The 13,255-nt window shown below is 42.3% G+C and overlaps 1 protein-coding gene across 1 annotated transcript in view; it reads left to right on the forward strand.

The window, feature by feature from the left end:
* PDLIM7 (PDZ and LIM domain 7) overlaps positions 1 to 13,255 on the forward strand; it is a 109,980-nt gene that overhangs the window by 67,376 nt on the left and 29,349 nt on the right. The window contains exon 9 of the mRNA XM_018552411.1: positions 901 to 922. Coding sequence (XP_018407913.1) covers positions 901 to 922 — 22 coding nt within the window. The remainder of the gene's footprint in view (positions 1 to 900; positions 923 to 13,255) is intronic.

The following is a 13,255-nucleotide window of genomic DNA, read 5'->3' on the forward strand; positions in this document are numbered from 1 at the left end:
TGTCCACAACTTTCAGTGTTACCAGCAGTTGTAAATATATCCTATATTTCCCTACCTGCTTATTGTTCTCCCGACAGGCGTATTCTGTTCCTATGAATAATGTGATAAATGTGTCATAAGTTTTCAGGAATCTTTACCTTCACAATTCACTACAAATTTCTTGGAGAATAGAAGAACATTCATTATTGTTTATTGTACATAGCAGCAAGGATATAACGAGAACATTCATGATTGTTCATTGTGCATAGCAGCAAAAAGAGATGTTACATCTTATTGCAAGTAAAAATTTGTACATTACTGTAACTTTTGAAGGGCACGTATTTTTCATTACGTTTCTTGTCATTACAATCAATTCTATCCTTGTTTGCTATTTCTTTTTTCTTATTGTGTTATCTTCACAAGTAAAGACAGCATGCTGCATAGAATAGAGTTTGCCATACTGCACTGCCCCTCATATATATTGATACAGTGACAGCGTCAGTCTTCGGCATTCTCTCTCTCCCTTTTGTGTGTAGTTATGGTGAACACAGCATCTTTGTTTAGAAAAAAAATTGACGGTGCTCTAATATAAGCAATACTGGACAATGTATCTATCAATGGTATGCTATTACTTTGGCAAAAGTTGGGAAGCATAGATACAATAAACATATTGGATGTATCTTTTTTGTTAAAGTGTTTTCTTGTTTCTGGTCCTAGGTGAACAGTACTACCTACCTTTTAACCCATTTATTCTTCAAAGATGAACTCCTGGCACACAGCCAAATAACCCCCAGTGCTGCAAGAGAAGCGCTAACCACTACGCCACTGTGCTGCCCAATGTTACAATGATGAGGAGAGAGGGGGGTGTTCTTTTTGTCCTAGGGTGACAACTCTGCTCCTCCATAGATACTGTAAAGAGAGCAGTCATCCTAGGACAGAAAGTGTTCGATTTGGCTTGATCACCGGGTGAAAAAAAAGGAAAACATGTCTAAATAAAGAAAGCAAATGCAGCCATCACATTTAAGGATTAGTAAGCTACAGTATTTAATATTTAGTTTTCCTTGGTTTAGATACACTTTAGCAGTGGCTGACCTAATAACCAAGCCAATGCAGAGCACGCCATAGATCCTGCATAGCCCACCTGAGACTTTCTATGGTGGGCTCTGCAGTGTCCGAGGTGGGCTGGTCTGGTCTTGGCGTCGGGATGCCGCCTCGGTACAGTTGATACCCATGTAAGAGGCCCCCCAGACCCCTCACATGGGTATCGGCCATACCCCCGTGATGGCAGTGTTCTATCAAAGGTTGTGACTACGTTAGAATATGTGACCGGTGACGAGGTCACACGTTTTAACGTAATCCCGCCCAGTTTTTCGGTGTGTGACCGCCAATAGGTGAAGCATTCCAGCGCTTTCCCAGCTGTTCCAGGGCATCGCAAATCGCATGTGCAGGAGAACCGATCTGCCCTGAAACAGCTGATCGTTCCTGAAATGTCACTTCTCTCCGACTGCAATCTCACATTCCACCACACTCACAAAGTCGGATAGAAGTTACATTTCAGGACCGATCAGCTGTTTCAGGGCAGATCGGTTCTCCTGCACATGCACCAGCGTTCGGACTTACCCAGCCAGAGGGCCGCAGCCAATGGAGTTTCGATGTGTGCACTGCAGGGGGCGGGGCTTGTGACACACATGCCTCCTGTGACTCACCTCCCCTCCCGCCGCCTGTTACTATGGACACGGCCGGGAGGGTAGGTGAGTCACAGGACCAGCCCCCTCACTGAGAAGCCCGTCGGCAGTGCGGGGCCCTGTGTTCGAACACCGGGACCGTGCACTGCCCCATATTGCAAGACCGGACCCCACTGAGGCTGTGGGGGTGCCCAGGACCGGACCCCACCTGGCCCCCCCACAGCCTCAGGCACCTGCTGCACCGGCGGTAGTTCCGCCACTGCACTTTAGCATGTTATTGTAGTTTAAAAAAACAGCTGTCATTAAAATACTATATGGTGATCTTGCTATGAATGTTCTTGTTTAGGCACTTTCTATTATAGGGTAACAATTGTCTCCCAATAGTGCTTCTGCCTTGTAACCCTGCCACAAGCCAGTCAAAAGCAGTGATGTATGGCAAAAGCTGGAGGAAGTAATTGCAGACAGGAAGACAGTAGAATCTCCACAACAGGATCACAGGCTACAGTGAAAAGCTCCTTTTTTTGGAATTTAAATTTATTAGTGTAGCATAAAACACTTCCCAGCATGCTCATGCCAACACCCCATTTGAACCAGCTACTCACTGCACCTTGGAGACGGCCTCATTACAGCCCGGATGTATTTTTTGAAATCCATCAAGAGTATTTCTGTTTTTTCTTGGTCCATCTTCTTGTATGTAATCCACAAGGAGATGAAGTAACACAAGTGCTTAAACTCTCACAGCATGACAAAAATGTTAGTGATAAAAAATGGGGTTGCCACTATAAAGTAAACATGTACTCCATTTGAATATTTAAAAGTCCTGAGTGGGAGCATATAAAACAAGATCCCTATGTTTACTGTTATTAATAACCAATTAAAGCTCCTGGTATCCCTTTCTGATTTAGCATGTTTCCTGTATGTCTGGCTGTGATCCAATAACTGCCAACCTGTGTCTGATGAGAGTGCTCTCACTGACTTCTGAGGCAAGCTTATTAGGCAGTGGAATAATAGCAGTTGGCAGGCCTTATCCATGAAGTCAGGGAAGGTCAGGCCCAAGTAACAAAGTGAAACTAAACCATAGAGGAGCACAGAAGGGACTTCTGGCTAATAGAGCTGGAGATCTGCTTTAAAAGACTAGATAACAGTTACATGAAGGCACACAATGGAGGAGTACATTGTGTAAGATGGAATTGCTAAGAAATCTTAAATATGTGTGGACTCAGGATTAAAAGCAGTCACAAAAAAATGGATGAGACTGTATGCAACAGTATGCAATACAAGAATAAAGCCGCGCTACCTTCTCAGACCCAATACTCCATGGGGACCGCGGTGCTCAGCATGAATCTCTGCTGGACCCAATTAACAAAATGAAGTGGAAAAGAGCTGGCACTCGTAGGAATCCTTTTAATGGCATTTTTTTTATTAAAAAGCAATAAATACAAATAAGTAAGGAACCACCCACTGACAATTTTGTTTTTGCCTTTTCAATAAAGAAACGCCATTAAGGGGATTCCTACGAGTGCCAGCTCTTTTCCACTTCATGCATGCAACAGTGTTTGGATATGTTCAAATATTTTTAATTGGCTCTAATGCTAGCCAAGCATATTGTAATTTTCCAGCCTTTAATCACAAATATGATCAAGCATTTCAAGTAGTTTCTCTCTGAATTTGGTAAACAATATACATCATTATTACAGACTGAAAACTAGAAAAATATATCAGAAATCAGAACTTTGGGGGTAAAGAGGTACAGTTAGGTTTAATTTATGTAAAAGCACACTTATTCTTAAAGTGTTCTTCAAAAAGAATTATTACACCCTGGCGACCAAGAGTGCAGAAAAAGATTTGTTCTTATTTTCTTTTCAGGTCAAATTGCATGTAATACCATATTAGAGCCACTAGATGAAACTGTTGAGTATGGGAAATAAGTATTTTCTATGCTCCTCAGCTCCATCTAGTGACCAAAAGGCAGTATTAAATTACATGCAACCTGAAAAGAAAATATACCAAGTACCTTCATTTTTGCCTCCAATCACACAGAACAAACGTTCACAGAGATTGGAATGGCGAATGGCTCTGCAAATTGTTTATAAATAGACCCTTTTGTATCAGTTACAAAGCCTGCATTTCACTTGAGCACACCACTATAAACAAGTTTGCAAAATTGTGGGGACTTTTGCTTTACAGAGCTTATCAAAATGTGATCACTATTGTAGGTCGGTATAAGAATAATAAGTATAGAATATTTGAAAGCCTGGTTTAGAGTCTAATGAAATATTCTACTAAAGGCCAGAGCTTTAAACAGTTCTACATGCTGGAATAAAAAGTAACATGACATCTTTCCCCTTGAAGCTGAAAAAAGAGAATCAATTAGATTTGGTGCCTGAGGGTCTGTCAATGTATAAACCAAAGTGTTAGTAATGCCGATAGGGAAGGTATATGTTTCTGTCTGCCTCCCTGTGCTCTTTTCAGGCACATTGTTTCCCAGCAAAAAAAAAGGAATATGACGTGAGCCCAATTTGCAGCACTTTGTGACTAAGCCTTCCTGTCTGCTGGAGCACAAAACTGAGTCAGTAGAGTGGGGACGCAAGTAGGGGTTACTTTACATTTCCCTACATCACATCGGCATTGTTAGCTTATATAGAGCACTGTTGCTGGGTAATCATACGCAAATGTACTTGCAGAATAAATTGTCCCTTTATTTTCTATAAATATGAAGTCATCTTTGTGTAACAGGTACTGTGGAGACATTGATTCTATTTTGTTTCTTTCCGGATCCTGCGCCTATAAATCATAGCAGCGGGTATTGCCTCTGTGGGGTTGTGGGCACAGTGTTCCTACTCTTTGCTTGATCAGCCCCTCTTTTTTTTCTTGCTGGATGTGCTCGTTGTACCTAGAGATTTCAGGGCATCAAAGAGCATGTAGTTATAGAGTAGCTGTATGTAGAGACAATTAGATGACACAGGTCGCTAGTGCTAAATCTAAACAGGAATTCACTCATGTGCAATACAAAATGATTTGTTGCTCTGGCTCAAGTGTATATACCCCCAATATGAAATATTATACAGTAAGTCTTCCAGTTTACCAATCCAATGTTGAGATCGTATTAGTTTTCTTTTAACAGACTTTTTTTAACTTTATTTTCAGCTGGTGATCCGGCCAGTAAAACACTTTGTGTCCTAGGTTGACAGTGCTTACTCAATGTCCTGTGTCTATTAAAAGAGTGTAATGGGGTAAGTGTTTTTCTCCATAGTTCTCCTAAGGGTCACAGGAGGACATAAACTAGCGTCCTCCCGTGACCCAAAGCTCAGTATATTGCGAGCAACTGCACAAGGTATATTGAGACCGCCACAGTCAGGATGGATCCCAACATTACCGTCGAAATCCACCCACCTGCGTGAGTGGCAGCTGGCTCTACCTATCTGGAGGCAGAGCCAGCTGTACCCGACCCCTCCCCTGTCCATTCCTCCAGGCAGCGCTGGAGGATCGGAACGGGGAGGGGGGGATCCCTGCAGGGAGCCGTTAGTGACAGTCACTGCTCTCTGCAGGGACATGATCGAGAAGTGAGCGAGCAACGGTATGTGTTCACTCACTTCCCGATCTATTGAGTCGACGTGTGACAGCAGTTTCATTGTCACACGTCGGCTCGAACTATGAGGTTGAGTGATTTTCACTCACCTCATAGTTCTCCTTTTAAGGTGCAGCGCTGTTACCCTGGACCAGGATAGGTGTTAAGACTACAGACTTTCTGCATTTATCAAACAGATATCACAAATCACTTTCTAAAGGTATATTTAAAGTATTAATAAACTCATATACATTACAATGTACATTGCCCAGCAAAGCATTGCTTTATATTTTCACCCATGTACTTACAGTTATCATGTTCCCTGAACTTCCTGTCCAGTACAAGATCACAAGGGGCAAAGCAGTCTGCAACAGCTGTCCATCTACTGACTTGGAGAAGGGAGGAGGGGGAGAAGGGATGAAAGAGCAGAGGATTGGATTGCCTTGCTTTGTCTTTATGTTTGTGGAGACACGCACAGCTTATTAACTCACACAAGGGTGGCTCAATAGGATCCTGCAGGCGAAAGGAATCGCCCTAAAACAGGATCTCAGGGAACCAGCTGATTCTACAGGAAAGTAAACCTTTTAAACATAAAGATGCAGCATCTATTGTAAGTGAATTCAACATTACTTTAATTTTATGTCTTTTGACTTTAATATCACTTTAATAGACCAAAAGGGAGCAAATAAGAGAAGTTCACAGTTTGGGTTTACATGCACCTTAAAATACATTCTATTATTTTACTTTTACACAGAGGCTTAAAGGAGAACTATGGGGTTCTATCTTTTCTTTATTAATGCATTCCTTAGGCTAAATAAGTAAATTATGTAATTTACTCTAATTAGCCAAAATGCACAATAAGGCTGTAAAACCTAATTTAATAATTACTGGAGAGAGAGTGGAAAGTGGAAAGAGCACTGCATTAGCAGGGAGGCTGAGTCCGTTTTTTTCATACCATCTCTTGCAGCAGCCTTCTCACTTCAGACTCCGCCTCCCGATCACACATGCCAGCGTGCACGAGCTGGCATTTCACAGCTGTGCACGATAAGAGGAAGCGCGGCCACAGCAATGAGATGAGTTGAAAAAAAAGCCGTGGGCGGGCTGGATCAAATGTTAACGCCCCCTAAGAGAAACGGAGCTTGGAGCTGTGTTGAAGATGGCCATTTACTACAGGTTTTGAGGGTTTTATCTGTGATGTGCTGCGACTTTAGAAAAAAGGAACGATGCTACTACAATCAAGGTAAGGGATATTTTTATTTGCCCTTAAGTCATAGTTCTCCTTTAAAGCATTTGTCAAGACAAAATTACAAAAACAAACATTTTGTTCACCTCTGGAATACATGCACATTTCCCCATGTTTGATCCCTTTAAACAGCCGCAGACACAGAAAATGAATGTTGATGTGCCAAAAATCTAATGTGCTCCTGCCTTCCTCTTTGATATGACAACATGGTGTATTTTGGCTCTGAATTGCAGAGTAGGTGGTGTCAGCCCTGTCTACTTCATTTCTGATGCATTACAAAGAACATCAACCTCCCCTCAGCGCCTCCTCATCTACATATCCCCTCCTTGAGCACAGGAAGTTATCAGCTTACAGGATTTCTGACAAACTCAACAGGTATTTTTTGCACTTATTGAACAGATATAACAAAGCACCTTCAATGATATTTTTAGCAGAACAAAAGCGGTTGATTGTTAACATTTCCATATACTTTAAACAGCAGATAACAGAACAGAAAACGCATGTAAAGCAAACAGAATGGTTTGGTTTTATTCTGTAGGATCATAATTTGAACACACAGCTGGTATATATTAGGAAGTAGTAGCTGTGCTTGGGTCCCTTGACCTGGGGACAATCATACCTTCTACACTCTCTGTATTTTGCCCCCTAGACTCCATGCTTGCTCCTATGTGTAAACCGCTCTGTCTAAAGTAATGACCTATTATGACCTATTTTATAATATGTACAAAACCAGTAGACATCCCCTTTAGGATGTCTATAGACTAGAGATGATCATCTCCATTCTGGCAGATCCCTCTTGGCAGTGCTAGCTGCAGTATATTTTTTAGCTTGTTGCTATTGTTTTCCTAGGGATTGGGGCCAGCACCATGGGTGTGTGGCTGTTCTCCCTCTGCCATATGGCCAGCTTTAGCATGTGTATATGTACCGCTTGCAAAAGATGTGCATGTAGCTGACAGTTAAAGCTAAAGAGTAGGAAAACCCTCATCCTTGCAAACAAGTAGGAAAACCCCCATCCATTTTGAATGTAACTTTGCTGTATGGTTTCAATGCCATTCAGACATTACTGGCTACTCTTAAAGTGACACTAAACTCAGGAGTTAAATCTTAAAAATGCAATTAAATACCTTAACTATTAACAAAAATGTATCTTATTTGTGTATCACTCATCTGTAGATCCTCAAATCATCTCTGAATTGGTGCTGACACTGTCCTTCCTTCTGGAGGGTGACTCCAAGCTCATTTGTATTGAGATTGTAGTCTATCACGGGTGTGACCGTGGAGTGGTGGCTACTTTACCACACACACAGGGATCATGGAGAACAAAAGTAGCCACCCTCCAGAAGGAAGGACAGTGTCAGCACCAAATCAGAGAGAGGGTATGGGCGAGGCTTGGGCGTGCTGGGGAATGCCTCTCCAGGAAGCGAAGGTACGGCAGGTCACGGGTATCCGTACCAATTCAGGGATGATTTAAGGATGTACAGCTGAGTGATACACAAATAAGATACATTTTTGTTAATAGTTAAGGTACTTAAATGCATTTTTAAGATTTAACTCCTGAGTTTAGTGTCATTTTAGAGAGAATTTGTAATCAAAAGAAAAATGAACTGCTGTGAGACTAATGTTCAGAAGCCTCCTAAATCTTACACCCATGCTAAAATCTTGGGTGGTTCTGAAAGAAAAACCTTTGCAACTTACTGATAGTGGCAAAACATGTTCATCACTTCCTGTCAGCTGCACATTCCAGTTGGCCAGTGAAGAGGGGGTTAGCTGCATACTCCAATACTACCTGGAAGTATTGGAGCTTTGCCTGTCAGAATCTCCTGGGATTCAGCCATAATGGGAGGGTTTTGGAGATTACTGCAGGTATGTGCAGGCACCTCAATCTTCCTGAACTTTAGGTTTTTTTTAAATTTGACTGATAGATTCTATCTAAAGTACTGTTTATTTGCTACTATCCACAGTAATCTGTTTACACAGTACACATCCACTCCTAACTGTATGCTAATACAAAAGTAGTACTGGGGAGCCATATCTAGAAATCTGTAGGAATATTTAGAAGTCTCAGAACAAGAACTGTTATCTTGTTAAAGAAGAAACCTTATAGTATAACATCAGATTATTCCACCCTTGCACCTCCCAATAGGCCTTCGATGACGATTTATGTTTAAGTCCTTTTCCCAGATTAAAGCAAAGTTGTGGTGGCAAAACAAATTCCAGTTATGTTGTAGTTTGGCACATCACTGCAATCCGCTGCATATTGCCTGGGAAATATAAACACCATGACATCATGCGATGCAACCAGGTTCCTAGTTTCCAACACTGCCTGTCCCTTCCTCCCTATTGGTTAGGAAAGGAGGCCATTATGTTTCTGGGCCAACTGTATGAGAACAGTAGGCAGGGACGGCAATAACTGTGAGCAAGAGCATCCCATTTTATGGGACTTCTGGGCACTTTGTAGACAATCAAAGCAGATGTGTCTGCAGTGCACTGTTGCTACAGATGCACGTTTAGGTGCCTGGAGAATATTCGATGTTGCCTGCAACTTTACAATATCATTAGAACACTTATTGCTTGGAAAGTGACTGCCACCAAATGGAAATGACTGACTTAAAGTGATACTAAACTCTGGAGTTAAATCTTTAAAATGCATTCAAGTACCTTAACTATTAACAAAAATGTAACTTATTTGTGCATCTGGAGGGTGGTTACTTTTGTTCTCCATGGTCCCTGTGTGTGTTGTAAAGTACACAGTTCAAGCTCGCTCCCGTGATGGACTGCAATCTCACTACAAGTTAGTAAACCAACACATTTGTAATTCTGGCCAAATCTAGGCCAAAATAGCTGAACTGGAAAGTGAGCTGAATTGGGGAATTTTTTACAAGCTTTTACATCAGCTCTACATCAGCTTTTTTGGCCTAGATTGTTCACTTCTCCTGTCTTCTCCAAACTCTTCACCCTTTTGTGAATAACTCTGTAAACTTGAGATTCTCGCGTAATCTATCACGGGAGTGATCTTGGAGTGGTGGCTACTTTATAACACACACAGGGACCATGGGGAACAAAAATTGCCACCCTCCAGATGCACAATTAAACTACATTTTTGTTAATAGGAACAGAAGGACAGAAGGAAGGACAGTGTCAGCATACATGCAGAGTTGATTTGAGGATCTACAGCCGAGTGATACACATAAGATACATTTTTGTTAATAGTTAAGGTACTTGGATGGATGGGGGTTTTCCTACTGTTTGTATGGATGAGGGTTTTCCTACTCTTTGTATAGATGCAATCCATCTCTAATGGCATCCCTAGTTAAATATATTGTGTGCTGTATGATTTGCACACAGAATTTGGTTTATTGATCTCTGTTCTTCAGAATTACCATAGAGGTTGTTATTTCCCATTGACACAATTGATTAAAACAGCCCTGACAGGCTTATTCAGGACATTCCAAAGAAAAACAAAATAGAAACTCAACAAATACCGATATCAAGTAGTGCATAGGTAGCAATATATATTACAAATAGTCCATTCAAACTGTATATTATGTGTCCAGTTATGCAAGAAAATAAAAATGTTGCCACAGTGTCAGCCTAACTATGCCACAACATCCATGTTTGCAACTCCTTAAGGTCTCGTTCACACCTAGGCGTATTGCATATGCGCGTCTGTTGCGATTCGCGGTAAAAAAGTCGCGCGACCGACGCGCGTTTCCGAAGGCTACTTGGCTGTATCCCAATGGAAACGCGCAACAAAATGGCCCAAAGTAGTACCTGTACCTTTTCAGGCGTGGGCCGTTTTGTAGCGCGTTAGGGACGGGCGGAAATACGCCAAGGTGGGAACGAGACCATTGAATACAATGGGATTTAGATTTTGGAGCGTTTTGTAGAGCGTTCGTCGAGCGTAGAACGCGCTACAAAACGTTCAGGTGTGAACGAGGGCTAATAATATAAAGGAGTTCACTCTCACGCGCTAGTCTCTCTCAGTTTGTCTCTCTCCAATCTTGGCTACTTCCGTTTCCCCCGGTGTTACGGGTCTCACAATGCTGCTGTAAGCAGGGACATGTTTCGGGGGAAATCTCTTCCCACTTCAACAGCCATTTACACAAGCACGCTCTTCGGTCCGAGCATCCTCAATCTCACCCCAGCGGTTTACCCCTATAAGGTGCTCTAGAAGGCTGGCCTACTTTCCTCCTTCTGCTGTGTTTTGTGCTTTCACACATATGTGTGTCCATTTTATTTGTAAACTTTAATTAAAGTCAGATTTGCTACACTATGCCGCTGTGCTTCTGTACTTTTGTCTTCTTTATTAAGGACAGTGTAAGTAGTAATGGTGATCTGTGACATATAGTAACTCACATCAATCAGATATCATTTTGCTAAAGTCATGTTAGTCTCTAGTTAGGCAGAGCCCACTGTCAATCAGCCAGCGGGGTGGATCTGAAAAGTATTGTTGGGATCCGTCCCAGGTGTGGCAATAGCCTGTTATATACTGAGTTTTGGGTCACAGGAGGACATTAGTATATGTCCTCCTGTGATCCTAAAGAGTACTATGGGGAAAGAAGGTTACCCCATAGTTCTCTTTTAAGACTGAGTTGTTTTGGGCCAGAATAGTTGACAGTTTTACATCTAAAATACCCACAGACACTGCCAGTTAGCATAACTTGGGTGAGAATTGCTGACATTTTCTTGAGAAAATAGCATAGGTGAGCTGGCTAGAAAGGACCCAATCCATGTGACACAGGCCCATGTCAGGTTGTTTAGGGGAACCCTCTAGGAGGTAATAAAAGGGTTAACTGCTTGTTTTTGTCTAGGTGCTAAGAAAAGTTATACTCACCTGAACTGCGGAGTCGGCTTGCTTTTAGACTGGTCCTTCCAGCCTCTCTCCCCCAACTCTGCAGGAGTCTAGGACTCCATAAATCATCCCGTCATGACGTTCTATACACAGTGGACGCTGAGGAACATTATCAAATGCTGCAGCATAGGAGAAGACAGGCTTCAGAGACCGAAGAAGCAGGGAGCCGGCTCAGCGTTTTGGGTGAGTATAACTTTTCTTAGCACCTAGACAAGAAAACAGTTAACCCTTGCAGTACAGGTTATCCCCACTGCAAGGGTTAATAGAAGTTTTGCCTGGAGTTCCTAATAAATATGTCCCTAAAAGTTCAACAGCATTAAGAAGTGAAAGAGCAACAGTGTGGTTATCCATTCGAGCTGAGCTCAAATCAGTTTATCTGCTCATTCCAAGCTGCTGAAATCTGATTTCCAATTGGCTGACACTAGTTACTGCGTGCCATTATTCTTGCCAGTGTAATATGACAGATGTTAACTAACATTCTGCGGCAGTTCAGTAGCAGAGAGTACTGTCTACTTGTACTTTGCATATTATATCTGTACTGTTACTGTAAGTATTTATTTGAAATGCATAAAGTTTTAGCTCCAAATCAATAAACCCTTCCACTGCCAGTGGGAGAAATACAGTTGATGAGTATGCAACCTCTGCAGCAGTAATGATTTTTTAAGCATATATGCCAAATAGGTCGCTGAATGTTGGGAGGAGGTAATATTTGGCTCTGCACTGGTTCCAACAGTGACAAAGAATTATCCTTTCTCTGTACAACCCAGGGCAGCTGGTACAAAGGGCAGGCAGAGAGCAGAAGCCTTTGTGCTCAGATTCTCCTGCTAGGAAGTAATTCTGTGGCTGCCCCCGCACTCCGCCTGACCAAGAGCCAGATGTTGCACAGATGTTGGCTGATTAGAATGCAGACTGGTGGTCAATTAACCCACACCCTTCCATAAAAAGGAAAGGACAAAATATCTGACAGCTTCAGCAGTTTACCAACTCAGTTCCACAAAAAGGACAATTTGCAATGTATTAACATAAATTAAAGTGGCTTGATTTGTAAAAGAGAAAATTAATTGTGTGTGCTTCATATGAATGTATACATCGTATGGATTTTGGCATGACCATTGTTATCTAAAACCAATGGAATACTAACATTTTTTTGTGTGTAAGATGATTAAAAAAATAGCACAAATAGCACTGATCGAACATCAATAACATTTCAAATGGTTCCTTTGAATTCTGTTATGCTCAACAGGTGCAACTAATTCAAACTCATTTTAAAGGAGAACTATGGGGTCAGTGTTTTTCCCCATAGTTCTCCTTAGGGTAACGGGAGGACACAAACTAGCGTCCTCCCGTTACCCTAAGCTCAGTATACCGCGAGCTACAGCTTGCGGTATACTGAGACGCCGCAGCCGGAGCAGATCCCGACGTAGACGACGGGATCCGCCCAGCTGCGTGAGTGACAGCTGGCTCTGCCTATCTAGAGGCAGAGCCAGCTGTACCCGCCCCCTCCCCCGTCCGATCCGCCAGTCAGCGCTGGCAGATCAGAGCGGGGAGAGGGGAATCCAGCCCCTCCCCCTGTCATGGCAGAGAGCCGTGATAGTATCGAGAGGTGAGCGAACCCGGTATGTGTTCGCTCACCTCCCGATCTACTGAGCCGACCTGTGACAGTCTCATTGTCACAGGTCGGCTAGAACTATGAGGTGAGTGAAAAGCACTCACCTCATAGTTCTCCTTTAAGTGGTCATGTGAACCATCATACCCTCCAAATGCCTTGACCACTGAAAATGTAGACTTTCTTAGTGACAAAACAATTGTCATAGTAGCATTAGCATCTGCTATGGTGGTTACAGTCATTCAGTATTTAGCAATACCCAAAGTCTTTGTGAAGTCTTTGGGTGCTCACTGCTCAGTGATATTGACTGGACCTAGTTTTT

The sequence above is a fragment of the Nanorana parkeri genome, unplaced genomic scaffold, assembly GCF_000935625.1.
Source record: "Nanorana parkeri isolate BGI_ZX_2015 unplaced genomic scaffold, ASM93562v1 scaffold87, whole genome shotgun sequence".
In the NCBI taxonomy this organism is placed as follows: domain Eukaryota; kingdom Metazoa; phylum Chordata; class Amphibia; order Anura; family Dicroglossidae; genus Nanorana; species Nanorana parkeri.